This window comes from Podarcis tiliguerta (genome assembly GCF_965153285.1).
Source record: "Podarcis tiliguerta genome assembly, chromosome: 17".
Lineage (NCBI taxonomy): Eukaryota > Metazoa > Chordata > Lepidosauria > Squamata > Lacertidae > Podarcis > Podarcis tiliguerta.
Genome location: NC_139550.1, coordinates 36,967,759 through 36,994,524, shown reverse-complemented (window position 1 = coordinate 36,994,524; position 26,766 = coordinate 36,967,759). Strand labels below are relative to the sequence as shown.

Below are 26,766 nucleotides of genomic sequence, written 5' to 3'. Positions count from 1 at the left end.
ATCCAACAGTAACCCCTTCTCACCTACCCCCTACCCTCCAAACAGAGGTTCCTGATGGCAAAATATTTTCTTAAGCTCATGTGTTACATCAGGTTTTATTGTCAAACCTTTAAAGTCATCTACATTTATGTACTTATTATTAATCAAGCGCGCGGTAATTGTGTTCTCTCGGGGAGTTGCAAGCAGGAAACATGCTCCTCCGCGGCGTCTTCTAATTAGAAAATAAATCATCCGTTGTTTTTTTAGAAGCCACAGCTCCATTGCTTGCAATGATGGATGCGGCACATCAACCCCAAAATAATGGGTTAAAAAAACCAAAAACGTCTGGATTTAAGACGAACGCCTGGACACATACTGTATTTACTATCTGGGTGGTGCGATTGGTGAAGTGGACTCTAGCGGGGTCTGAAACCTCCGAATTAGAGCGATTTAAAGGAAGAGCAAAAGCGAGCGAGCGAGCGAGAGAAAGAGCTAAACACGCGCGCGATTCTTCCCGGCGCCCCCTAGCGGCTGCCTCGAGGAGCGCCCGTCTGTCGCCGTCCTCTCTATGGTGCCCCGAGGCTTTCTCTATGGTTCTAAGGGATGGCCATGGCTCAGTCCCCTCCCACCTAGTCAGGCTGAGGGCTGGGCATTGTGGGGTGAGAGCGGACTCTGGCTGAACAGCCAGCCCTGCCACAGCCAGGCAGAGAGCAGAGCACCCGAGCTGGAGGAGGAGGAGGAGAAGGAGTGGTGGGGGGGCAGAGAGGAAGCCAGGACCAAGGGGCAGTGCCCCCCACCCCACCCTAAGGGACACCATGCCAGTTGCCACAGCCAAAGTGGCAGCCAGGTTGGCCCAGGGGGTCACGGCAAAAAGAGCGGCGGTGGCACTCCTGGTGGCGGCGTATGGAGCCAAGAAGTTGTACCCAGTCCTGCGGCGACAGTGGGCTTCCTCTGACCTCCAAGTGAATGCCAACTCAGCAGGGCACCACAGTGCCGAAGAGCCAGCCTCCAAGTGGGGGGCAGCCGATGAGGTGGCAGCATCTCCACCCGGGGTGAACAGGGTGTTTTTCTTCCGCCTGCTGCGCCTGCTGAGGTTGCTGTTCCCTGGGCCACTGTGCCGCGAAACGGGGCTCCTGGCCTTGCACTCGGCCGCCCTTGCCAGCCGCACCTTCCTCTCGGTCTACGTGGCCCAGCTGGACGGGCGCTTGGCCCGCTGCATCGTCCGCAAGAACCCGCATGACTTTACGTGGCAGCTTCTTCAGTGGCTGCTCATTGCCCTGCCTGCCACATTTGTCAACAGTGCCATTCGATACCTAGAAGGGCAGCTGAGCCTGGCCTTCCGCGGACGTCTAGCGGACCATGCCTATCGGCTCTACTTTGAGGGCCAGACCTACTACCGTGTCAGCAACATGGACGGACGCCTGCGCAACCCGGACCAGTCTCTCACGGAAGATCTGGTGGCCTTCGCCAACTCCGTGGCTCACCTCTACTCGAACCTGACCAAGCCGGTGCTGGATGTGATTGTCACTTCCTATACCCTGCTCAGCTCGGCCAGATCGAAAGGAGCCGACACAGCCTGGCCCTCGGTCATTGCCGGCCTGGTGGTCTGCATCACTGCTAAGGTGCTGCGTGCCTGTTCGCCAAAGTTTGGCCAGCTGGTGGCTGAAGAGGCACGTCGGAAAGGGGAGCTGCGCTACATGCATTCCCGGGTGGTCGCCAACTCGGAAGAGATTGCTTTCTATGGGGGCCATAAGGTAAAGCAAGTGGGCAACGTGCCATGGTTCTTTGGGAGGAAAGCAGGGATCAGCTGATAGGAGGATTACTGGAAGCCAGGACTCCTGGGTTTCCGGACAGGGAATTATAGTGTAGTAGAACTGGAGAAACAGAGAAGGGTAGTTTATCCCTCTTTTGTTATATGTCTTTCCACTTTCTCTTCTTCCCCTGAGCTCCGAAACGGAGGCAGCTGACCCTGCCAGGCCCTGGGCCGGTGGAAGTGAAGTTGGCTTTATAGAGAGACAAGCTAGAGCTGAAACCAGCACCCTTGTTTACTTCCTTTTCTTTGTAGTCTTCTTCCTTGAATTTGTCCGAGGGCAAGGCTGAGGCCCTGACCTGAATTTATCCAGCTTCAAATCTGTCCATGTTCAGTAATCCTCCACCAGTCTAAATTTCCATAGAAACCTTTCTTGGTTTCTATTGCTCATGCTTGACTTCTGCCTCAACCGTCAAAACAGCCCCAGGCGTTTCCAAGTGTGGCACTTAAGGATTCCTGCACTGCCTAGCGGAGGCGATTGGACGGCAGTTGCGGTGTGTTTATCAGACACCATTTCTGATCCCCAGATTTGGAAAAGCAATGGATCAGATAACATATAACAGTAACAGATGAGAGCTGGGAATCAGGGGATCTGGGCTCTTCCTGTTTTCTGAATCATCGTGAGGGTGGGGGGGGCGGGGGGGGGAATGCTCTTATACTGAGGGCGGATGGTGACTGAAATTAATCGTCATTTTCATCACATGTCCAGTGTAGTCGCCCCTCTCCATTCCAGCCCAGCTGTGTCAGGAACATTCCAAGGCCGAAACCCTCCTGCCTTTGGCATCCTGCCCAAATTAAGGGTAATTGTAGGTCACATTCGCACACAGAAATACAGCAATGGGGCCAGCCTTTGTGCTTAAACATTTATTAGAACCATGCAGATTTGTGCACACATGCACACACCTCAGACAAAAAGTCTATAGCAGCAGTTGCCCTTTAGGAAAAAGGAGTATGACCAGTATTAGTCATGATGACATTTGAATTGTGTCACCACTTGTGATGTTTAAGACAATTATCTCTGAATGTTTTCTTAGGGCTATTGGATGCATTTGTGCTGTGCCTCCAGCTGCCCCCTCCTCCACTAGTCTACCTACCTGTGGCTCTTCAGCATAAGATGGCCTCCCACCAGTCCTGCACAGCAGATTGGAAGGGTGGAGGACACAGCATAGGACAAAAATACTACTCCCAAATGAAAGCCATTGTCAGAATAGCAGGACTGTGGCTCAAATACAGTAGCCACCCCGTCCCCATCTCTTTGAGACAAGATCTGTTAGTTGTCTCCTCAATGGCTTTAGTAAGTGGAGAACAGGAAATGCTGATCTCCCTGCCCTGGTCCTTATTAACTTTGCCCTCCCTATTAAAGTTGTGGTATTGGTGCAGGATTATCTCATACCCCTTTGCACCTCCTGTATTTTTTCAGGGTGTTATTAATTATTATTACCATTATTTATTAAATTTGTATACAGTGGTGCCTCGCAAGACGAAAAGAATCCGTTCCGCGAGTCTCTTCGCCTTGCGGTTTTTTTCGTCTTGCGAAGCAAGCCCATTAGCAGATTAGCGCTATTAGCGCTATTAGCCGTTTAGCGGCTATTAGCGGCTATTAAAGGCTTAAGGGATTAGCGGATTAGCTGCTAAAAGGCTATTAGCGGCTTAGATCAGCTGATAAGCGGCTTAGATCAGCTGTTAAGCGGCTTAGCGATCAGCTGTTAAGCGGCTTAGCGAACAGCTGTTAAGCGGCTTAGGGGCTTGGGGGAAAGGGGGGGAGGGGGGGAAAAACCCCAAGAATCGCAAGACATTTTCGTCTTGCGAAGCAAGCCCATAGCAAATTCGTTTTGCGAAGCACCTCCAAAACGGAAAACCCTTTCGTCTAGCGGGTTTTCCGTCTTGCGAGGCATTCGTCTTGCGGGGCACCACTGTATTGCCTTAGATCTGTAGATCTAATAGAATTACAACATAAAAAACAAAAGATACATAGTAAAAGTAAGAACAAGCCAATAATCCCCCCTCCCACAACACATTTAAAAGAGCATCAGATGTCAGTCAGCGAAAGGCTTGGTTGAAGGGGAATGTTTTCGCGTGGCACCTAAAGGTGTATAATGGAGGTGCAAGGCAAACCTTCCTGGGGAGAGCATTCCATAATTTGGGAATCACAGGTAGATTGGGTTTGGTGCAATCCAGGCTCCCTGTCCCAGTGCGGCTGAACTAGCACTTTTGTAGATTTAACACCAGGCGAATTGCTGTTGTGAGGCTAACAGGGCTTGTACCACAGAGATGAAGGAACAGAGCAATTTCCCAATTTCAATTGCAGAGAGCTAAGGAGAAGATTAGGTATTAGCACCACACCCTGACCTTCCAGTAGTTAATTAAAAACTGCCATTGGCCAGTGGTGTAGCGTGGGTTGCTGGCGCCTGGAACCAAGCGGGCCTGTGTTGTGCCGCCTCCTGTGCAGGCGCTGGCTGACATGACCCTTGGTGGGCAAAACCCCTCAATGCCTGCAGAGAGGAGCGCTGAGTCGGGCTTCCCTGGGGTCACCCTCGCTCCACCTGCATCCACTCACTGTGGACCTGGGCTGCTCTTGCTCCCGTCCAGGGAGCTTGGCACACTGAGCAAGGAATGAGCAAGCACTGGCCAGGCAGCCATTCAGTGAGGCCTTGGCATGGCATGGCCTGGAGAATGAAGGGTGGCATGGCCTCAGGAATGCGGCCTCAGAAATGTGAGGAAGGTTGCCAGGGACATGGTGGCAAGGCCAGTTTGGGCTCCAGGGTCCAGAAACCCAGGGTGGCAGGCAGGCAGGCAAGGACGGGGAGCCTGGGACGGGGCCTTCCAGGATGAGCCTGGGTGGCAGTGGCGCAACCCCCTGACAGGCTGCTTTGCTGCCTTTGCCAGGATAGGGATCCCTGCGGAAGCTGGTGGCTGTATGGAGGCGCCTGGTTGCACCCCCTCAGAATTTTGTGCCCAGAGCGATAACCCCCCTGGCCATTGGCTGTTACTCTATGAATGCAAATACAGTGGTACATCGGATTAAGTACTTAATTCGTTCCGGAGGTCCGTTCTTAACCTGAAACTGTTCTTAATCTGAAGCACCACTTTAGCTAATGGGGCCTCCTGCTGCTGTCGCACCACGATTTCTGTTCCCATCCTGAAGCGAAGTTCTTAACCCGAGGTACTATTTCTGGGTTAGCGGAGTCTGTAACCTGAAGCAAATGTAACCTGAAGCGTATGTAACCCGAGGTACCACTGTATTGTATTGCTGCATCCCTGCATCTATGTGATGAAAACCCTGACAAACCATTTGGCACCAGTGAAGTGCTAGTAAAGTAAAGAACTGGGACTCCTTATTCAAAATGTGGCTTTTCAATTTGTAACCCAAAGTTCAGGGTGTGTGTTGCTATAGTACTTTTCCTATTTCTGTGGTCACACAGATAGTGGAAGCCGCACTTACTGGGAAGCAAGCCCCACTGGAGCTTACTTCTGAGTAAATAGGCATAGGATTGTGCTACTGGAACAACTGAATTTTAGAAATCTTCCCCCTACTTTTTATCCTTGGGAATACTTTACACCTCTTTTCTCCTCCCTTTCAGAAAGGGAGGGACAATCTTAGGGCCAGTTCACATATTCAGGTACATCACTTGAGTACTTATCACTTGCCAATTACCAATTACCAGTGACCCAACTCTTTTTCCTTTTCCCCCTGCTGCTGTGTCTTTAACAGCACATTGATTGGGCAAATATATGTAGATGAGGCTTCTCTTGTCATGGGGGTGGAGATTGCTGCCTTAGCTGCTGTTAAGGACACAAGAAACAGGGCTTGTTAAAATCTTAAGAGTTAAAATCTCTAAGAGTTCTGTCTATGACAGCAGAGAATTGCAATGGTTCATTCACATATGTCAGTCGTCCCTTAATTCTGTAGTCCTGAAAAAAGACACACGTGTAATGAACCAAACTGTCGTTCTGCCTCTTTCTTGTGGAAATTGCTCGAGTGCCTTTTAAGAGCTGGCTGGTGGTCAGTAAAGAAGGAATCTTTTCCTGACATGGAGATAAAGGAATGAGCAAAGCATCACCTGCCTTATTTATGCAGGTCAGTCTGCTGCTAAAAGCACTGAACCTGGTGGGAGTGGCTGCTTTTGAACCATTGAACCTTTTCATCACATGTGCACAGATAAAGCAGATTCTCTAACAAAGAGGTAATGCTACCTCTGGCCTCCAGGGAGCGTACAAAGAAAGTTTGCAGCATTTGAAACTTTAGTTTCTAGCAGTTCGAAAGCACGTCAAAGTGCAAGTAGATAAATAGGTACCGCTCCGGCGGGAAGGTAAACGGCGTTTCCGAGCGCTGCTCTGGTTCGCCAGAAGCGGCTTAGTCATGCTGGCCACATGACCCGGAAGCTGTCTGTGGACAAACGCCGGCTCCCTCGGCCTATAGAACGAGATGAGCGCCGCAACCCCAGAGTCGTCCGTGACTGGACTTAATGGTCAGGGGTCCCTTTACCTTTTTTAAAGGTGACTAAGAGATGGTAAAGGTAAAGAGAACCCTGACCATTAGGTCCATTCGTGGACGACTCTGGGGTTGCAGCGCTCATCTCGCTCTATAGGCCAAGGGAGCTGGCATACAGCTTCTGGGTCATGTGCTGCTAGGTTGGCAGGATCTGGGACTGAGCAACAGGAGCTCACCCTGTCGTGGGGATTCGAACCGCTGACCTTCTGATCAGCAAGTCCTAGGCTCTGTGGTTTAACCCACGCCCCTTTTTAAGAGGTGGTATGATAGACGTTTATAATAATAATAATAATAATAATAAATTTTATTTATATCCCGCCCTCCCCAGCCGAAGCCGGGCTCAGGGCGGCTAACAACAATTAAATAATCAAACAATCAAATAATCAAACATTCTAAAAACATTCCATTATAAAAATTAATTAAGGTCAAATTTATAAAATTATGTATATCATGAGAAAAGTGGAGCTGTTGTGAACCTCTGTCTGTCTTGAGACAATGGAGTGTGCCTCTGCAGGTGAAATCAAACCAGTATGTTAGCACCACCAAAGTGACCTCCCTGGGCCGGCACAAGCCTGGCAGTATGTCTGGGGGTCCTGGGCTGCCTAGATGACAAGAGGTCATAGACATCCAATGAAACTGAATGTCGGAAGATTCAGAACAGATAAAAGAAATTACTCATTCACAGAGCTTTTAGTTAAACTATAGTACTTGCTTCCACAGGAAGCAGTGCTGGCCACCAATGTAGATGGCTTTCAAAGAGGGTTAAACAAATTCATGGAGGAGAGGGCTATCCATGGCTACTAGCGATCAGGCTCTGCTGTGCCTCCACAATAGGAGGCAGTACTGCTTCTGAATACCAGTTGCTGGGAATTTCAGGTTCTGCTGTGCTCATGTCCAGCCTGCAGGCATCTGGTTGGCTACTGTGAGGATGCGGGACTCGGTGGCCATTGGCCTGATCCAGCAAGATTCTTCTTTGGTTCTTAATTAAACCCCAGGCATTGGAAGTAAAGCAGCAGTGCTTCTGAAATTAGAGCCACATGGAAATGCCCTCCATCTCAGCAGCTGTGTTAAGGCCAAGTCTAAGGGCGTGGGATTTCAGCTGCCTGACTGAAGCTAAGCAGGTCCGAGTCTGGTCGCAGTCTGGATGGGAGACCTGGGAACCTCATAGGGGATACACCTGTATACAAATGATAAATAATAAACATCTCATCACCCTGCCGAATGCCGTAATGTCTCCTGGCCTCCCCTCCAGGTGGAGTTGTCGCTTCTACGGCGCTCTTATCGTGAGCTGGCCTCCCAGATCAATGTGCTGCTCCTGGAAAGGCTCTGGTATGTCATGCTGGAGCAGTTCCTCATGAAGTACGTGTGGAGTGCCGCCGGGCTGGTTATGGTAGCTGTGCCAATCATCACCGCCACTGGCTATTCTGAGACAGGTGAGTGGAGGCAGTTTTTGTAATTAGGTTGTAAACAGGGTTTACAAATTACAAAATTAGGTTTTGTAAACAGGGTGACGGGAGCATGTTGGGCGTCACTTATTGATATAGTAATAAAGTAAATAATTGTTTGTTGGCAGGGGATACTTAAGAATGCTTTCAAGATGCCGGATGAAGTGCCCTATACCAGCTTGCTTAAGAGGCATAGGCAGGGCATCAGACTAGTCATTGCTGCAGATTCTCCTTGGCCCTCTGCTTGCTGGTTTTGCCACAGTGAAGTACATATAACCACAAAATTGCAGAGAGGGAAGAAAACAGGATAGATGTGACATGACAGCCCCTGCCTCAGCCAGTCCCGCCCCCCTTGCAGGAACAGATTGTCTGAGCAGTGAAGATGTGGAAGTGGCTGTAATCTTTGGTTGAATTACACATTTGGCAGAGTCTGGGGTCAGGACATTCAAAACAGCTTCAAAGTGACAGGAAGACTGTGTGATTTAGAGAAGAAGCTTAGGGTAGGGGAAGAAAATTTAAGCTGTTTTCCTGAATAACACAGTAAATGATTGTGCAGAATCTTAGATTGAACTGGTGCAGGAGATGATAACAAGGTGATTGAAGGTTGAAAGTAGCAGGTAAGGAAAGGGTTAAGCCCTGCACATCCACTGCTTTAGTTTGGAGCTGCACCCTTTGCTTGCTGTTTTGCACCTCTTTGGAAGATACTTGCATTCCTAGTCCTTGGTCTTTGCTTTTAAAGGCCCACAACCATTCTTCACTCTCCCTGAGGTCAGTTGTTTTTGTGTGTACAGAACTGGAAACCTTCACTGCACATGAAAATCGCTAGCTATGGCACTGAACACAGATGTTGGTTTTGAAAAACGGCTGTAGCTGGGGAGATGTGAAGAGGAGACCCTGTTTTTCCTCCTTGGCTTTATAGGCAACAGGTGTCCTTGTGTTAATTGCAAGAGCTCCACTTATGGTGGAAGTGAGAGGAGTGGTAGCAGATTATACAGACAGCTCGCAGTGAAACTTTACATGGGATGTAGTATTTAGAATGTTTAGAAGATTTTAGAATGTTGTATTATTTTATTGTTGTTAGCCGCCCTGAGCCCGGCTTCAGCTGGGGAGGGCGGGATATAAATAATTTATTATTATTATTATTATAAATTCACCCTGTGTGTGTGATCCTGATTTCGTCAATGATAACTTGCTGGGCAGGTCGGCAGCTCACCTGTTCCATATATCTTCTTGAGTAATGATACCTAGAATGACATGAAGGGTGTTGTCAGACTGATAATCTTATAATGTCTAGGCCTAAGCCTAGGCTAGAGCCCTGCTGCCTACAACTTTCTTTCTGGAAGGTATTTTTCTCTCCTGTTGCTCAAAGTTCTGGTGAAATGACCCGTCAGGATCAGCAGTAGGTGATCAGGTTCCTCTTCCTGAGTTTAAATCTAATTATACAGATATTTGATGATTAAATGTAAAGGTATTACAGAAACCGAAAGGCTGATCATCCCAGGAAGATTTGTTGCTTTCTTTGTTGTTTTCGTTGTGGGTGTCTGAGCTGTCCCTGCCCTCGCCAACGACTCCTTTTTGTTAGCTTAGTCTCTTAGGATCTTTGTTAGCTTAGTCTCTGGGACCTGCCCAGTTAGAGTAGGAACTGAAGGTCCAGTGATCCAGTACAGGCTGTTCAGGGATTTCCTAATCTGGTTGCAGCTGCAGCATCTGCTACCAAGGGCCCCTCTGCTACCTAGATATTGTCTTAGCTGCTTTCTCCCATGTTAGCCAAGAGACAGACCAATGGCTATTTAAGCTGCTCCTTCCTCCAGCACCCACATCTACAACAGGGAAGGCTCGCTCTGTCACCATATGTTCCTGACATTAGGCCCTGTGTGCAGCACCACTGCCCTGCAAAATTCAAGGGGTGGCAGAACAAGAGAGGTGTTGCAACATCCCTCCGCCATGTGTCTGGCCCCAACATTGCACACCCTCCAGCAGACACACCTGTTTGCAGGCCTTTGGAGGTGGAGGTTAAAGATGGAATAACTGTTTCCCCCATGCTGTGTTGCTGCAGCTGTTTTGCCATTGTTAAGTTAATGGTATGGTTTTCAAGTATGGTTTTAACTGGAGTTTTAGCTTAATGTGCTTCTCTAATTTGTTTTATTGATTTTGGAATGCACCTTGCCCTGGGACATATGATGAAGGGCAGGTAATAAGTATTCCAAATAAATAAATCTGGCAAACAAAGGAAATATTTAAGGGAATAACTCTGCTAAAACATCTTTGCTAACCACAAGGGTGCAAGAGAGAATTAAAGAGCCTTTTCCTGTGCCTAGAAGCAAATGCCTCAAATGCCTAGGGGAGAGGTTTCACCAATGCCAGTGATGCTGGCAGGAGGGAGTTTCAGAGTCCTCTGCTTATGTTTTCATTCATGCAGGAAGTAATCAGTAGGCAAGTGATCCTGGCCAGAGGGAAAGGATTCCAGGTGAGAGCATGTGATTTACAGGCAAACTTGGGTCCTAGAAACAGCTGTGGAGCTAGAAAATGGAAGGTAGAGATGTTGTCCTTGGAGTTTCTGCTGACCATGTCGGTTTCCCCTCCTATGCCAGACCCTGAGGCAGTGAAGCAAGCTGCGCTGGACATGGAGGAGAATGAGCTGGTGAGCCTGAGAACCGAAGCCTTCACCACAGCACGGAGTCTACTGAATGCAGCAGCTGATGCGACAGAGAGAGTCATCTCTTCTTACAAAGAGGTACGGATGCAGCTTGGCTGCTTGGGTTGACCCAGAAGGAACTGGGTTGGTTTGATTATCAATTGAAGGAGGGGAATAAGCCACGTCGTTTCTGTTTTCCTCTGAGGGGAAATCCTAAAATTGCACATCTCTGCAAGGCACAGCCCACACCCAGAAGGTTGGAAGACCTGGGAGCACAATGTCCTGGCATCAGTTCCCAGTTGCACATCAGCGTCCTAGATTCTGCCTTACACGATCATGTTTTCCAACACCCACATGCATGATCTTTGACCTAGTGCAGTGCTCTAATACTTCGTGGGATTGGTTTCGATCTGTAACAGACCAAATGGTTCAAAGCAAACATCTAATTTTGCCCTCCTATGTACACACTCTTGGGAATAATTCCCTTTGAACTTGGTGAGACTTATGTATAGGATCTGTCTAGAACATGAGTCGGCAAACTTAAGGGCCACAGGCTGGATCAGGCCCAATTGCCCTCTGGATTTGGCCTGCAGACAATCCTGGAATCACCACTTGGATCGGTGTGATCATTTGGACTGCGCCTTTTTTTGCAATTTTTTTCAGACGCCATTTCCTCCCCCTCCCCCCAACACACAATGGTGGTGCCTCCTCCTGGCTTCTCCCCGCCCTGCGGAGGACGGGAGCTGTGCTTTGATTGGTGCCAGCCATCCAAAGCCTCGCCACCCACCTCTCCGTCCATGGCCGCGCTGTGGGCATCGTGACGGGTGCGTCACGGGGCTTTGGCTGAAGCTTGGCGTGCCTGCTGGCCCCGCCACCTGGCACCCGGGAAAGCTGGCCCGGAAAGGAGAGGCAGCACCAGCGGTGGCTCCCAACCACAGACAGAGCGGCGGAGGAGGTAGGAAAGCAAGGGGAGGGGAGGGGCTGGGGGAGCGAGGGGGGAGAGAATACCCCCTCCGTCGTGTGTGTGTGTGCACGTGCGCAGTCCGGCCCACCTCTAGGTCTGAGGGGCAGTGAACTGGTCCCCTCCTAAAAAAGTTTGCTGACCCCTGGTCTAGAATAGGAATGAGCATAAGGTGGATCTGGAGCTAGTGCGGTATCTGTGCAGGGATTTGTGACTCCCAATTGTTTAATAATTGCAGCAACAAAATGACATATCTTGCTTCCCAACCAGATTTCTAAAATGAAGAAAGCTGGAGTAACGAGGAGTAGATTTTTTACATGGAAGAACTGTGAACTCAGTTCAGTTCTGATAACTCAACACAATTCCCTGGGTTCAGTAGCTGCTCAAAGGCGCCATGCCATGTTCTTTAATTCTTAGCACATGTATTCCAAACCAGGCTCCAATCTGTGGAGCTTGAGGGTTCTGGGGAAATACAAAGTATATTCCACAAATCTGCCCTTTCCTGGACCAGAACATACTGTAGTTCCTTTATTTCATCACACACTCTAAGGGAATCTCCACATGCCTGGTCTTTAAACCTGATTGAAACTCTGGTTCTTTACACACTATACCTTTAAAGAACATTAGGAACTTATTCTCCTCCCAAAAATCCTGGGCACTGTAGTTTATCCCTCACAGAGTTACATTTCCCAGCAACCCTTAACAGACTAGAGTGCCCAGAATTTTTTGAGAGAAAGAATGTGCTTTAAAGGTATAGTGTATGCATAAGCTTTGATTGAAACGGGCCAATGAAACTCCAGGTTAGACATCTGGGACCCTCAGTTAAAGAGATTTGAAACTTATTTAAATGTGTTTCGTCTCGCACGCGCGCACACACACACACACACACACCGCCCTGCCATTTAATGGCATCCTCCTAACAATGCCAACTATGTGTCCCAGGTAGAGAGAAACTGCCAGTGGTTACTCACAGGAACTTCCTAGGGAACTCTGCCTTTGGAAACGTTTTCTTCTGGGAAGCTTGCTGAAGCAACCTCCTGCAACTTTGGGAAAGGATCTTGGCTCAGTGGTCAATCAGATGCTTTGCATCTGGAAGGTTTCAGGTTCAATTCCTGGCATTGCCAGTTAAAAGGATGGGAAAGGCTGAGATTTAAGACTCTTGCAGAGCTGCAAGCCCAACAATAATGGGCTACATATATGAGACCAAGAGTCTGACCTGGTATGTGGCAGCTCTCTATATCCATTAGTGGGATGCAGTTCTCTGTGTGCTTGGGAGAAAGGAGCATTGAGCTATATGGGAATTCTGAGTAATTAGGCATATTAAAACTTGACAGACTGAGCTGGTTTCAGGAGTCTGGAGCGAAGCCAGAAGGTCTGTAATATTAGTGATTGTTGTGGGGTTGTTGTTTTTACCTGTATGCTTGGAGTGATTTCCCAATCCTGGATACTCTGGGTAACACTCATTGACATCAATGGGTTTACTCTATGAGTTAATGGATATCAGTGGACTTGATGGGATCTACTCTCAGTGAGACTGTTGTTGTTTAGTCATTTAGTCGTGTCCAACTCTTTGTGACCCCCTGGACCAGAGCACGCCAGGCCCTCCTGTCCTCCACTGCCTCCCACAGTTTGGTCAAACTCATGCTGGTAGCTTCGAGAACACTGTCCAACCATCTCATCCTCTGTCGTCCCCTTCTCCTTGTGCCCTCCATCTTTCCCAACATCGGGGTCTTTTCCAGGGAGTCTTCTCTTCTCCTGAGGTGGCCAAAGTATTGGAGCCCCTGCTTCAGGATCTGTCCTTCCAGTGAGCCCTCAGGGCTGATTTCCTTCAGAATGGATAGTTTTGATCTTCTTGCAGTCCATGGGACTCTCAAGAGTCTACTCCAGCACCATCATTCAAAAGCATCAATTCTTCGGCGATCAGCCTTCTTTATGGTCCAGCTCTCACTTCCATACATCACTACTGGGAAAATCATGGCTTAAACTATACAGACCTTTGTTGGCAAGGTGATGCCAACATTAGTCTCAGTGAGACTAATGTTGGCTATTACCAAGAACATCCCAACTCCAGCCCTAAAAGCTTCGTGTTTCCCTTCTGGGCTAAGGTATGTTACTTGCTGCTTCCTAATTCAGGTGACTGAGCTGGCCGGGTACACTGCTCGCGTACATGAGATGTTCCAAGTGTTTGAAGAGGTGAAAGCCTGCAACTTCCGGCGCCCTGGAGAACTTGAGGAGGGTCAGGCTCATGCTGGAAGAGTGATGAAGCATGGCGTACGGGTAGAAGGGCCACTCAAAATCCAAGGTAAGGCCTTCAGCTCCAGACTGTATTGGGCTGACATGGCACACCTGCACTGCTGTTGGCCTGGTAACTGCGAGATGCATCCTGCTAGATCAAGACATGATGTTCACGTGGTGGCAAGGATCAAACCAAGATGGTTATCTTATTTACAATTACTCAGAAGTCCCATAAAACCCAATGGGACTTTCGGCCAAGTAAACATGCATAGGTATCAGGGTACAGGAACCCAGAGACAGCAGCATAGCTTCCGTCAGATCTAGTTCTCAGTGAGCTGGTAAACCTGGGCCTGGGCTATAGCACTTCGAATTGCAGGTAGGGGCTCCCGTGACTGAAGGCACTTCATTACAAAACAAACCACGTAGGAGCCATCTTGCCAGGGGTTCTCTCATCTGTATTCCTGCCTTTTCTTACTACAACATGCAAGGGAGTTACTGGCGAGTGCTTTATTTTAGTTCCTTTTTTTTGGTACAGTCCAAAAGAAAGAAAGGCAGCATGTCAGGAGGAACAAGGGGGGGGGGAGGGTTGTGTGGAGGTTTAAAAAACATGTTTCATATGGAGGGAACTTTTCAAGGGAGCTCTTGCACCAACAATCTAAATTGGTACATTCCGGATGCATGTTTTACCACCTCAGTGAGAACTAGACCTTTCTGCCAGCAAGTCAGAATTGTCTCCTGCCTGCTTGACTGTGCATCTACTTTCTTTCCCCTCCTTTCCTGAGTAATGCACATAGCCCTTAGTAACTGCCCAACGAGAGGCAGATTGGTAATTGCTCTATAGCACAATAGATGCTTGAACAACATCCTGTACATACAAATACTGATTTCAATTCTTGGAGTGCCAGTCCTTATGTAGCCAATATAGTATCACCCGTGCACAAGACGGAGGCATCAGCAGACTCGGGGGAACACTGCCATTTGAACTACAAAAGAACCTTTAGAGAAAGACATGCAAAAACACTGAGCATGCTCAATGGGCGCCTAATGCTGACTGTCTCTTGGGAGGTAAAAATGGAAAGATAGAGTGGCGGGAATCCTGAATAGGGAGCACTGCACTGCAACATTTTGTTCCAGGTCCAAGGTATGGGGAACCTTTGCCCCCCATGCCACTGCCATCTGCCTCAGCTGGCGTGACCAATGGCTAGGGACAGTGGGAGGGTTAGCTCAGCAACATCTGGAGGACCAAGGGTTCCCCACACCTGCTTTATGCTATGGACAACTAACCTATAAAGCATGGATAAATGAAAAGACAAAGGAAACACAACCCCAAACTACTTTTGATGAGTTGATGGCTGTGTCAGTTGCCCATCTCTAGTTGGGGAGTGGGCAGTCTGTGAATCCAGAGTCTGTGCCTGTAAGTTTTGTTTCTCTGCTGCTCTGTGTCCGCTCTTACTTCTTTTTTTGGTGTCCTGCTTCTCTTCTTGTTCTCTCTCTTCCACCAAACCCTTCTCTTTCTCCAGCATCATCTCCATCTGTCCCAAAGCAAGTTCACCTCCTCTTGTCTTTGCCCTCACATTTCACACCTCTCTCTCCATCTCTTCACCCTGCAGCCCATCACTTCATGGGAGCAGCCATTGTACCTGCTTCTTGCTCTCTGTTGACAACAGCTTCCCTGGCTATTATTAAAATGTACAGTTCTAGGCCAGAGTCTGTGCTGGTAATTCTGTTTTGTGCGTGTTCATTAGATTTTTATCTTGTCTTTCTATCAAAAGAAATGGCTCAAGTGACTTACAGAGTTGAAATTTGCAAGTTGACAAGGCTAGGGCTGTGGGTATTCTGTTCATTAAAAACAACAACAACAACCTGCTTAAATTGAGCTTAAATTCAGGGCCCTGGATAAATTATGCAAATTAAGTATATTTCTCTGATATGTTTTGCATAATCTATTGACAACATTGCACAATAGGTCCTGTTTCTGTTAGTCATGGGGGGTGGGATATGCTGGCAAAGGAGCCCCCTGCAGAGAGCAGTGTTGAACCCTCCACTCTTCAGCTGGAGAATGGAGACGTCAGTCCTGCTGGGTCCTACAGACTCCTCCACCCATCTTGCACCTGATGATTGGCAGATGAGCGGTCCCACACACCTGTCAAAGCTGGCTGATGGGGTTGGGGAAATAAAGATCTTAGCCCACTGGGCCAAAAAGACTCCCCACTCCTGCACTACAAAACTGTTGCCTCAATGGCATTGTTAGTTCGGGGAAACGTGCAGAAAAGGGCACCCAAAGTGATCAGTGGGTGGAGCAACTTCTCTCTCCATGCCAGTTGCTGAGAGTAGGCCATTTCCCTGATGTCCTCTTTGTGGGCCTCTCAGCGGCATCTGGCTGGTCACTGGGGAAATGGGATGGTCTGATCCGTCAGGGCTGTTTGTATGTCCATTGGTTATCACTGGATCCTCTAAGATGGGACAGCTCTGGCAACCCTGCCAGCTAATGGCTTATCCTAATACACTTCCTCACCTGTTCTCCTGGCTTCATCCCATAAGCAAATACCAGCTGAACCTCCTCTGACCTGACCGCAAGGTGACTTCCAGTTGGGTCAGATAACATGACTGCGGTGGAAGGATAACTATTTGTCTCCTGTGCCTTGAAGGCTGAGGAGGAGTTTTGGCAGGTACAGTGTTCCCCACTTTGTATGAAGTGGCACCTGTCAAAGTTATGTCTCCCATTTGGTTTGCAATAGTACAGCAGCCCTCCTTTCCCTCCCATTATTATCCCTGACCTGACTGGATTAGACCAGCAGGGCTTTGGGTCCTGGAGCCTCCTCTGAAAGCCATGCTTTGTTCCCAGAAACATATAACATAAAGTCATGTGCATGTTAATACCAAATGGAGGAGTGCACATGAGCATGTGCAGACTGCCTTAATCTAACCAGTGAGCCGTAGCCATCCCCTGCAGATGTCAGAGAGGGGCCTGTCGCAAACCATCCTGAGGACTGAGATGGACAACGTTTAGCAGATATAGGGGCCCCACCTTGCATTCATTCCCAGGCAAAGTCTAAATTTGGGCTTGAGCAAGAGAGGAGACAGGAGGAGGATTGTGAGAGGGTGTGCTGCCCCCTTCTGGCTGAGCCTGTGTTCACTCTCGCAAGGGTTGGAACACTGTCTTCCATTGTGGATTTGATATCCAGTCTCTTCCTTCCTTCCCCCCACATCCCATCCCATCCCACCCCACCCCATTTTGCTTACAGGACGTGTGGTTGATGTTGACAATGGAATTGTCTGTGAAAACATCCCCATCATCACCCCCACTGGAGACGTCGTGGTCACCAGCCTCAACATTCGGGTAAGTGGTAAAATACAAAGTTTGAAAGCGGGGAGCAGGAGCCGGGAGACTTTGGCTGAGTTGGCTGTGCCTTTAACAGTTGCCTGATATCCAGGAATTTGCATGTGATAACATTGATCCCTGTATTCCAATGCCATGAGAAGTTTGCAGATTTCTGCAGATCAACTTGCTCATGCAGGCACGGGAGCAGAGCAGACCCCCATTTCCGTTTTTGCTATTGGTTGCTAAGCCTGTTGTGTATTATTGCTTGAAATTCTGTTCTGTATTGTTGCTTGAAAGATATATCCTAGGGCAGAGTTCTAACATTGAGAGGTTTCTAATGCTGAAGGCCTGGAAGAACCTTCTTCAGATTCAGCAGGGTTGTTAAAAGAGAGATGGAGATAAGGCTGGGCTGAGATTGCAAGCTTTTTTGTCAGTAGGAGATATGAAGCAGCAAAGTTGAGGGAAGGGGGTGGGTGGGACAGAGAGTCCCTGCCAGTGCTGCTGACTTTGCAAGGTCAGGTAGGAGGAGCAGGGGGTGTGGTGTTGAGGGGGGGGGGGCTGATAAGACCTTGATCACTGCCTTCTCTTTATTATATTTTGCAAGAGCATAGAAAGAGCTGGAAAATCGGCCAGAGTACAGGAGTGGGGCGAGAGAGAGAGCGCCTGACGTGGCTCAGAGATAGTTGTCAGGGCACCATAGGGGTAATGTCACTTGGCAGGTGGCCTAAAGCGGCTGGCAGATCACAGATTTCTTACGTTCTGGGCCATTTGGGGTGAGAGTGGGGCCAGGTTCCCAAGGCAGGGGAGTTGAATCTATACTCCAAAGGCCAAGGAGAGATGGGGCAGGGGAGTCTGGCCTTTACAGGTCCAAGGCAACCAAAAGCGACTTACAGCCAACCAACCAACCAAATTAACAACAAAAACAACATAGATACATTAAAACTGAGGGGGGGGGTGGAGGGAAACAGTGCATTAAAAGCATCCCACCCACTTCTAAAAGGCCACAGATAGTGAAAGGCCAAAGGCCTGGCTATAGAGAAAAGTTTTTGCCTAGCACTTAAAGATTTATAATGATGGTGCCAGACGAGCCTCCCTGGGGAGAGCATTCCGCAAACCGGGAGCCACCACAGAAAAGGCCTCTTCTCATGTTGCCGCCTTCCAGACCTCTCATGGAGGAGACACACGAAGAAGGGCCTCCCATCGTGATCACAGGGTTCAATTCAGTTCCTATGAGGAGAGGTGGTCCTTGAGCTATTGCGGTCCTGAGCTGCTTTATGGGTCCAAACTAGTGTATTCCTTCCTACAAACCTGCCTGGGCTCTGAGATCTTCCGGGGAGGCCCTTCTCTCGTCTTGCCACCCTCACAGGCACACTTGGAGGGGGTGCAGGGCCTTCTCAGTGGCTGCTCCCAGGCAGCTTTGGGACTCCTTCCCTAGAGAAGCTAGACTGGCTGCTTCCCTGCTGTCTTTCTGCTGTAGGTGAAGACGTTCTTGTTCCAGTGAGTTTTGGGGAACTGACTGCTGTTCCCAGTGCTGTTTTTGTTTTGATGTGATTGTATTTTAAAAAAATATACATATAGTTTTAATTCTGTTAATGTTTAATTGTTTTTCAGTGATTTTTACCTCTCTATGTTTTTAGCTGTTCTTTTTTATCTGTAAGTCACCTTGAGTCCCTGTCAGGAAAAAAGGTGGGTGGTAAATAATAAAATAATAATAATAATCAGACACACTGCTCTCTGATGTCTTCTTGCAGGTGGACGAGGGCATGCACCTGCTTATCACTGGCCCAAATGGCTGCGGGAAGAGCTCACTGTTCCGGATCCTGGGGGGACTCTGGCCAACATATGAAGGCATCCTCTACAAGCCACCCCCACATCGTATGTTCTACATTCCACAGAGGTACAAAGGACCAGTATTCAGATGTCTGCAGGGAAGGGAAAGGCGGGTGATACAATGGAACAAAAAGGAGAGAGCCTAAGACTCCTGGTTGCTCTTCATGGGGCTGAATGTACTAAAATTAGGAAATAGAATCACAGAATTGTGTAGCGTTGGAAGGGATCCCAAGGGTCATTAGTCCAACCCCCTGCAATGCAGGAATCTCAGCTGAAGCATCCTTGACAGATGACCATCCAGCCTCTGCTCTAAAACCTCCAAGGAAGAGTCCACAACCTCCCGAAGGAGAGCCTTCCAATGTGGAATAGCTCTTGCCTTCAGAAAGTTTTTTCTGATGTTTAGTCAGAATCTCCTTTCTTCTAACTTGAAGCCATTGGTTTGAGTCCTACCCTCCAGAGCAGGAGAAAACAAGCTTGCTCCATCTTCCACGTTGTTTTAGCATTTGCGTGTTTGCCGTCCTGGCTTCCTTGAGAGGAATGGTGGGATATAAATTGTTGTTGTTGTCATATTAATATATTTGCACACTTATGACTTGTCTGCTTGGTATATCCTGGTAGGCCATACATGTCTGTGGGAACCCTGCGAGACCAAGTGATCTACCCAGACACTGCAGAGGACATGGCACGGAAAGGGAAGACGGACGCTGACTTGGAGCAGATCCTGGGCATTGTCAACTTGAACTACATTGTGCAGCGTGAGGGAGGTGGGTGCAACCAGGAGAGGTGGGGTGAGCATGAGAGAGAGAGAGAGAGAGAGAGAGAGAGAGAGAGAGAACACGCAAACCTTTAATTCATGGGAGACAAATGGGGAGGGAAATTGTCATTTCTGCTTCCTTTGCCTCTGGCTGTGTGGAGCAGAAAGTGAATGGGCAAGCAGGTCGCATGGGAGGGTCTGCTGCACCATCTGCATTGACCAATGAAATCTCTTACTTTTCCATCCATGGGCGGGGCCAGGCTGGGAAGCAGTCAGCGACTGGAAGGATGTGCTCTCTGGTGGCGAGAAGCAGCGCATGGGGATGGCCCGCATGTTCTACCACAGGTTAGTGCCTACAAGTGCAGTGAGAGGCCTGATTATTGGCCACTGCTGCTATTCTGTGCATGGGACTCAGTTGCATTCCAGCAAATTCACATAGAGTAATTAAAGTGGCTTTGGCAGTCTTGTGCAACAAACCTACTTCTTTTTTAAAAAGGGGGGGTCAGTAAGGAAAGGGACAGGAAAAAGCATTGGGAAGCAGGAGAGAAGAATCGCTTGGCGCAATGTTTGTATAACCTCTTGGCAAATAAATCGGGGTGAGTGCTATTTAAGCAGCAGATATTGCATAACCTTCCCACAAACTTTGTGCAAAGAAATGAGGCAGGTTCTCTGGAATCAACCATAACCCCCCTAGCAGAGGACTAGCCCCAGTGTTGTGCTTTCCAGACATTGTGTACTACGACTTCCATCAGTCCATGGCCAACAATCAGGGAAGATGGGACTTGTAGTCCCGCGACCCCTTTTCTCGCGGTCCCTCTTGCATTTTTGCTCATCCTGCTGCCGGCTGAGGATGGGAATGCAGTGTGTCCTTCCGTCAGTAGAAAGGCAGCAGAACCAAAGCTGAGACCAGCGAAAGTCACACCAGGGGCAGCCCAAAAGGGTGATATTGGGAAATACTGCCAGGATCACAGCTGAAAGGTGGAAGAGGCGCAGATTGGATCAGGAATTGCGGAGGGGGGTGCGGAGGGGAAGGTGGAGGACTGCAGTGTTAGGAGTGGCCGTGTACAGACTGGCTTGGCCAAGGAGCCACTTTGGGGTCTCTCATTTGGGCTGCTGCTCTTCCTCCCTAGGCCAAAGTACGCTCTCCTGGATGAGTGCACCAGCGCCGTCAGCATTGATGTAGAAGGCAAGATCTTTCAAGCTGCAAAAGATGCTGGGATAGCATTGCTCTCGATCACCCACCGACCTTCACTCTGGTATGTTTTGTGCTCCACCCACAGTCTTCTGCCTGGTATGTTTCTTTAGGCCTTTCTTCCTTTGGAGTCCCTTGATCTAAGGACTTTATATACATCTATCTCACTCTTCCATGGGGCTCCCAATGGTCTTCCCGCTTCCCTTTAAAGATTCTACAGTACTGGGTGCTCTAGGATCACTCTCCTGTCCTGCTCAGGGAGCTTCCTGTCTACAAGACCAGGACATCCAGGCTAGTTAGTTGGAGTCATTTGGACACATGTTTTCTCCCTTCTTGCCCATCGGCTGTTTGTGGAGTCAGCTGTGCCACACACTGGCCCATGAGTGGAGCAGGGAAGGCTGGGGAGATCCCCGCAGCAGTGTGCCTCCTCAGGCCCTCAGTCTCCATGATGGTACACCTCTGCCACAAATGGAGCAGTTTCTCCACATTCCTGATTTACCAGGCAGGATTCCCTGTGGGCCACCCCTTATTCTCTCTCTCTCTCTCTCATACAGGGGGCAGGGAATTGGAGGAGGAGGATGGGGAACCATCTGAGCATTAGATGAGAAGTGGACTGGCAGGCTTATTATGCCTCCAGGAGTCTGTCCACACTTCTACATCCATTTACTCTGCTCCTACCTATCCCTGTGATTGTGCATGCTTTTATATCCCCCCCCCCCTTTCTCCCCAAGAAGCTGGAATGCCAGACCACCCCACCTGCCAGACCCCTCCCCCCCAGTATCAGAGTCAGTATCTCCCCATCCCAGCTTTCATCATACCCCCAAACCTCAGTTGCCACTGCATGAACCCCCTTCCTCCTCTGGTTCAAACTTGGCACTGCCACCCAGACAGGGTAGGAAAGGGTTGTGTCATTAGTGAGCCTGGAGGCAGACCTGTCATTTCCTCTGTGACCAGTAGAGGCTGCCATAGAGTGGATCACCTGTCTGGTGCCCCTTTGCCCGACCCGGACAGGGAAAGAGGGGTTTTGGAGGAGGACCTAGAGTAACCCACCGACTCCAAAAGTCCTGTGTCTTTAATAAACTGAAGCTTTATGACAGCAGAGGATGCACCTGCTAAAATCTTCCTTTCTGCACACATTATGAAAGGAGACTGTTTTTGCATAGAGTCTGGCTGCGCCTGGGCCTGCCCACCTTGTCCTTTCCTGCCCCCAGAAGACTTCCTATCCTCCCCGCATCTCTCCCTGTTTCCACCGCCCCTCCAGTCCCTGGCTGTCTCCCAAGCAGGGAGTCACGTCCCCAGCAGGAAGCCGTGTGGGCGGAGGGGGGCATCAGAGTCTCATCCTTGGAGACTGAGAGCCGCTTTGTTCCTGACTCCCCCAGAGACAGCTCAGCGGAAAGATCCCTCCCCAGGAGCAGGCAGGGATGCCAACCCCACCCACGCACAGGGCACTCGCTGGACTCCGAGGAATGAGGGGCAGCAGCGAGAGCTCCAGGCCAAGCGCACGGGGGTGTGGGGTGTGGAGAGATTGCTGGGAGGCCCGGAGCAAAGCGTAGCGCAGGCCAGCATCTCAAGCAGCCCTTCCCTCTTCCCTTTCAGGAAGTACCACACCCACCTCCTGCAGTTTGACGGGGAGGGGGGCTGGCGTTTTGAGAAGCTGGACCCCGCAGCCCGTGTCTCCCTGCGAGAGGAGAAGCAGCGCCTGCAGCAGCAGCTGGCCGGAGTCCCCAAAATGCAGCAGCGTCTCAGTGAACTTTGCCAAATCTTGGGTGAAGATACGGCCTCTCCAGCGGGACACATCTGAGAGAGCCAGGCACCCTCAAGCATCCCCTCACCATTCCTGCCCCGGCCCACTCGGCTGAGTGCTCAGTAAGAGGATCCCGGCTGCTTTCCTTTCCTCCTGGGAGCTGCAGAGGAAGGCCGGCTTGTTGCCCTGGCTGCTGAAGGAAGAGTCACGTTTTCTCTGCTGGGGCATCGCTTATTTCTGGCACCTGTTGACTGTGCCCTTTGCCACCTTCTCTCACTTAGCCTGCCTCGTTCTAGGACTGGAGGGAGGGAATGGGTCACCTCGTCCTGACAAGTGACTCTGAAGTTTTCTCTCTCTCCCACACACACACCTCACACACACAGTGCCTGAATATCCCAAGATAGTAACGCCAAAGCATGGGTTTTGTTGCCCCACTGCCATTCTCTGCCCTCTGCATCTGTGGATGTTTTGGAGTGAGCTTCCAGCATCAGCCACACCTCAGAGGCCTGGAAGGTTCAGCAGGACTGGTCTCCGCCTTTCTCCACACAAAACAGCCGCACAACATTTGATACGAATCCAAGCCATGAATGTAGCTCTTGCACCTTTCTCCCTGGTGGCCTCCTTTTCGCCACAACTGGGCTGTAGAAGCTGGTTGCATAGGGCAGCACCAAAACCCCCTCCCCTTCAACCTTCACCCCCTGAGCTCCTCTTGAGGAAGCCTCCTTACCTGGACACCATGTGGGTGACATGGCAGCCGAAGGAGCCTCCTTACCTGGACACCATGTGGGTGACCTGGCAGCCAAGGGAGCAAGTTAGGAAATCCACGTTGCTCTAGATCAGTAATTTTCAACAGTTTTCTCTGAAACCTTGCTGTTCCTCAGAACTTACAGAGAGCTTCCCAATGAGAAGATGGGTAAGTTATGCAAGGCAAGCGGTCAAAAAACCTCACCACGACATCTTTGACCGACCTTCCACAACTGTTTCAGAATGTGGGGTTGGTTCATTTTTCTGGGGCAACAGTTTAGGTCTGCCTCATGCCCTTACAAATGGAGTGTGTGGCCTAAGATGCCTCTCACACTGCAGGGGTCCCAGACACAAATTGGGTCCTCAGCAGATAAGCCAATATGGAGTCCCCTGAGGTGGGAAGCCTTGAAAGCCACGGTCCTGGGCTGTCTTGGGCCCCTCTTGTGCAACTCTGTAGAACATAAAGCCCTTCCTGAGGCTTTGTCCTCGTGGCTTCTAATACTTTAGTCCCTTAATTTTGAGGGACTGGTCTTCCCTGTGAAGGCCAGCTGAAGGCCCCGTGCCATTGGCTTAGGGCACTTTCTATGGGAACTTGCTGAGACTTGATTTCCATAGAGCTGTCCTTCAGGACTTGTTCTCCTTGAAATAGCAAGAATTCTCCTGGGGTCATTTCCCCTCGTTTTCTAAAGCAGGGTGGAGGTGGAGGTGGAGGTAGAGAAAGAGATGTTTTTGTATACAGACAACAAGGCCTCAGCCAGTGAAGCTGCATTAGTTCAACTGCACAGCATATATCCACATTAGGAGGAGTGCAGCAATTTGGGTCTTGCCTCTTGCCATGTGCGTGATGCGATGGAGAGAGGGAGCGTGTGGCAAAGGAACTAGGATTGCTGGTTGTCCCCTATTTCACTTATGCCAGTGTTAGTCTGCACAGATGTGTCTATTCTTAAAAACTGAGCCGCCTTTTAATTACTCATGAAGGTGATTGCTGCTGTTGTTGTTACTGTTGTTGTTGTTGTTGTTATTGTTAGAAGACTCACTGCCAGTTGTGTTTTCCACGTGAAATAACAGACCAGCAAGCTATTAATAATGTGTGCTCCCATGTCCTTTAAATGCGCATTTAGCTATAGCCATCACGCAGTTATTTGTTTTAAATATTTCAGCCGTTGGCTTTGTTGGTGGGACATCAGGTTTGCCTCATGTTCTAGGTTCTCTCCCCTCTGCCCTTTTGCACGGGTGTTTCCTCCTCTCCCCGCTTGCCTCCCTTTCCCAATCCTGCTGCTTCCAAGCACACCTCATCTTCCTAAGAAAGCAAAGAAGAGGCATGGTTGCTTAGGGGAAATGAACCCTCGGCTCTCCCTTCGTGAAACATCTTGCACTGGCCTGCAGTCGTGTGGCCTACCATGCTTGGCCCTTGAACTTAACTGGCAGCAGCAGAGTCTGGCAAACCACCCGCTGTGTTAACTTTCCCACGGTGCTCCAGAGTGCCTGACTTAGCAACACTTTGCATGGTGTGCAGCAACTCAGGCCCAGCGGCTGCTGACACATAAGGCCTTAGCCAGAGGGGAGGGGGCTCTTCCGGGGGAGGGGGCTCAGAGCTATACCAGCCCTGCAACCTGCATTGACCAAATCTCTGTTCTTGCAAAAAACAGAGCAGGAGGCATTATTTGACAATGAGGCTGGTAGGCTGCATTAAGCTGGGTGGCAGGCCTGATTCCACAGCTCTGTGCCCAGGGACACCTGGCAACTGGCCCTCTGGCACACCCCCCCCCCTAGGACTGGCACCTGGAACCCTGCTTGTCCCATGGGGGAGCCATCCCTGATTGGGATAGACGCATTGCTCTCAAATGGCATGTTGCTTCTGGAGGAGTAAAACCACAGCTTGGCAGCCCACAGCCTGCAGGTTTCATACAACCTTCCTGGGGCTCCCTGCGCCCCATGAAATCACCACTTCCAAATTTTGACATGTCATTGTGGTGGGGGAGGACATTGTGCTGGGCAAATCATCTTGAGATGCTAACAAGGGAAGCAAGTTCATACAGTGTTTTGCAGGCTCTGCTGCCTGGGCCAGCCATGTTCACAGAGAGGCCACCTCAGTCAGAGTGTGCTCACATCTTCAGAGAACCAGATAAATTCTTAACATAATTTCAGTCAACTAGTCCAATGAGTTTTCCTTTCCCCAAGGGCAATTGCTGACATTTTACAAAGCACACGGCCCGTGTCACCAGCCAATTTGGGCACTGGGGAGGTCATTTCATGCCCCACACATCACCACCATACCCAGCGTCTTTTAAGTGCCACATAGGGGTTCTTATTTAATATTTTTTTAAAAAATCTGTATTCTGCTTTTTTACAAAACTAAATTCCAAGTTGCTTTCAACAATCAAATATACAAACCAGTCCACAAAAATGCATCAAACCCCATAAAATACCAGCATCACAAAAACGAATGGATCTGCACCTGTCGAGGAAAGAGATGGTAACAACCTGACAGAGTAAAAGTGCACTCCTTTAGTTTGCTGGCAGTCATCTCCTTAAACATATAAACACATATATGCTTTCCTGTGAAATTTTTTTAAGCAAACAGCAGAGCAAAGAGAAAGCTGAAAGGAACTTTCTCCATGTTGTGTTAGTTTTATACTTGCCAGGAGCTTGTGTACGTGTGACCATCGAAAGAGAGTGCCCCCACCAGAAGTTAGAAGTAGTGCAGCCCACTCTGCCACATTCTTCTGCATGTGTGTGTGTTGCCATTGGTTTCTCCTGTATCTGCTTCTGATTTGCTCTCTATGTTTGCAAGTCTCGTCATTGCTGCAGCTTCCTGCAAGCCTTGAAAAGAGAGCCTGGAAGTTCAGGGCTGTTGTGTTTTCTCTCTCTCTCGCTCTCATGAGCAGCTCCTTGTATTGGCCGCCATTGCCTAGGGGAGCAGCGGCAACACAGGTTCTTCTTTTGTTCCTGATCACAGACCTGCCTGGCTTAGCTACTCCAGCCAAATTTCAAGGCAAGCCATTGCAAGTGTGTGCATAGCAACACCACAATCCTATTGGAGAGAAAATAAAATCTCTGCATTGTTCATTCTGGAACAGCTCTGAAACCCTATAAATACATGCGAAGAGATGGGACTTCCCAAGTGGGTCCCAGGTGTTTGGAGTGAGGAGTTTCAACTTTTTCTTCCTCTCCTCTACTTGATTGTATAAATTGCTGATTTATTTAATTGTAGTATGTCTGTGTTTTGTAAGATGTTTTTAAAACTTATTTCTGAATTGTCTTCGGACCATCTTTTTATTTTTATTTTTAGCCTGCCATCCACTTTGTGCCCTTCCCAGTATGAAAGCCCCACAAGTAAACAATGTGATACTATTGCCTGGCAAGGGGCGGGGGAGACAGAGTGTGTGCCATGGAGGGCTGAGCATGTGTCAAAATTCTCAGTGGAATGAGGCTGTTCCCATCTGCTGGCTCTGATGTCAGAATTTTACAAAACTATGCAACAAAGACTTTCTTTCTCTGCTGTTATGTACGTGCAAAACTGCCATCCCACTCCCCCTTTCTCCTACCCTCACAGTGCCTTTTATGCTGGCAGAAGCCAGGTTTATTCAGATGCTGATAATAAAAATATTATAGATCACAAA

General features: G+C 49.2%; 1 protein-coding gene across 1 annotated transcript; it reads left to right on the top strand.

Moving 5' to 3' along the window:
- The first annotated feature begins 229 nt into the window (after positions 1-229).
- ABCD1 (ATP binding cassette subfamily D member 1) lies at positions 230-26,766 on the top strand. Its single transcript, XM_083419848.1, has 11 exons — positions 230-1,733; positions 7,534-7,714; positions 10,318-10,460; positions 13,456-13,624; positions 16,803-16,897; positions 18,631-18,776; positions 19,328-19,473; positions 19,724-19,808; positions 20,594-20,719; positions 22,252-23,152; positions 23,199-26,766. The coding sequence occupies exons 1-10, from the start codon at positions 795-797 to the stop codon at positions 22,454-22,456; spliced, it is 2,235 nt and encodes a 744-aa protein (XP_083275974.1). The 5' UTR covers positions 230-794; the 3' UTR covers positions 22,457-23,152; positions 23,199-26,766.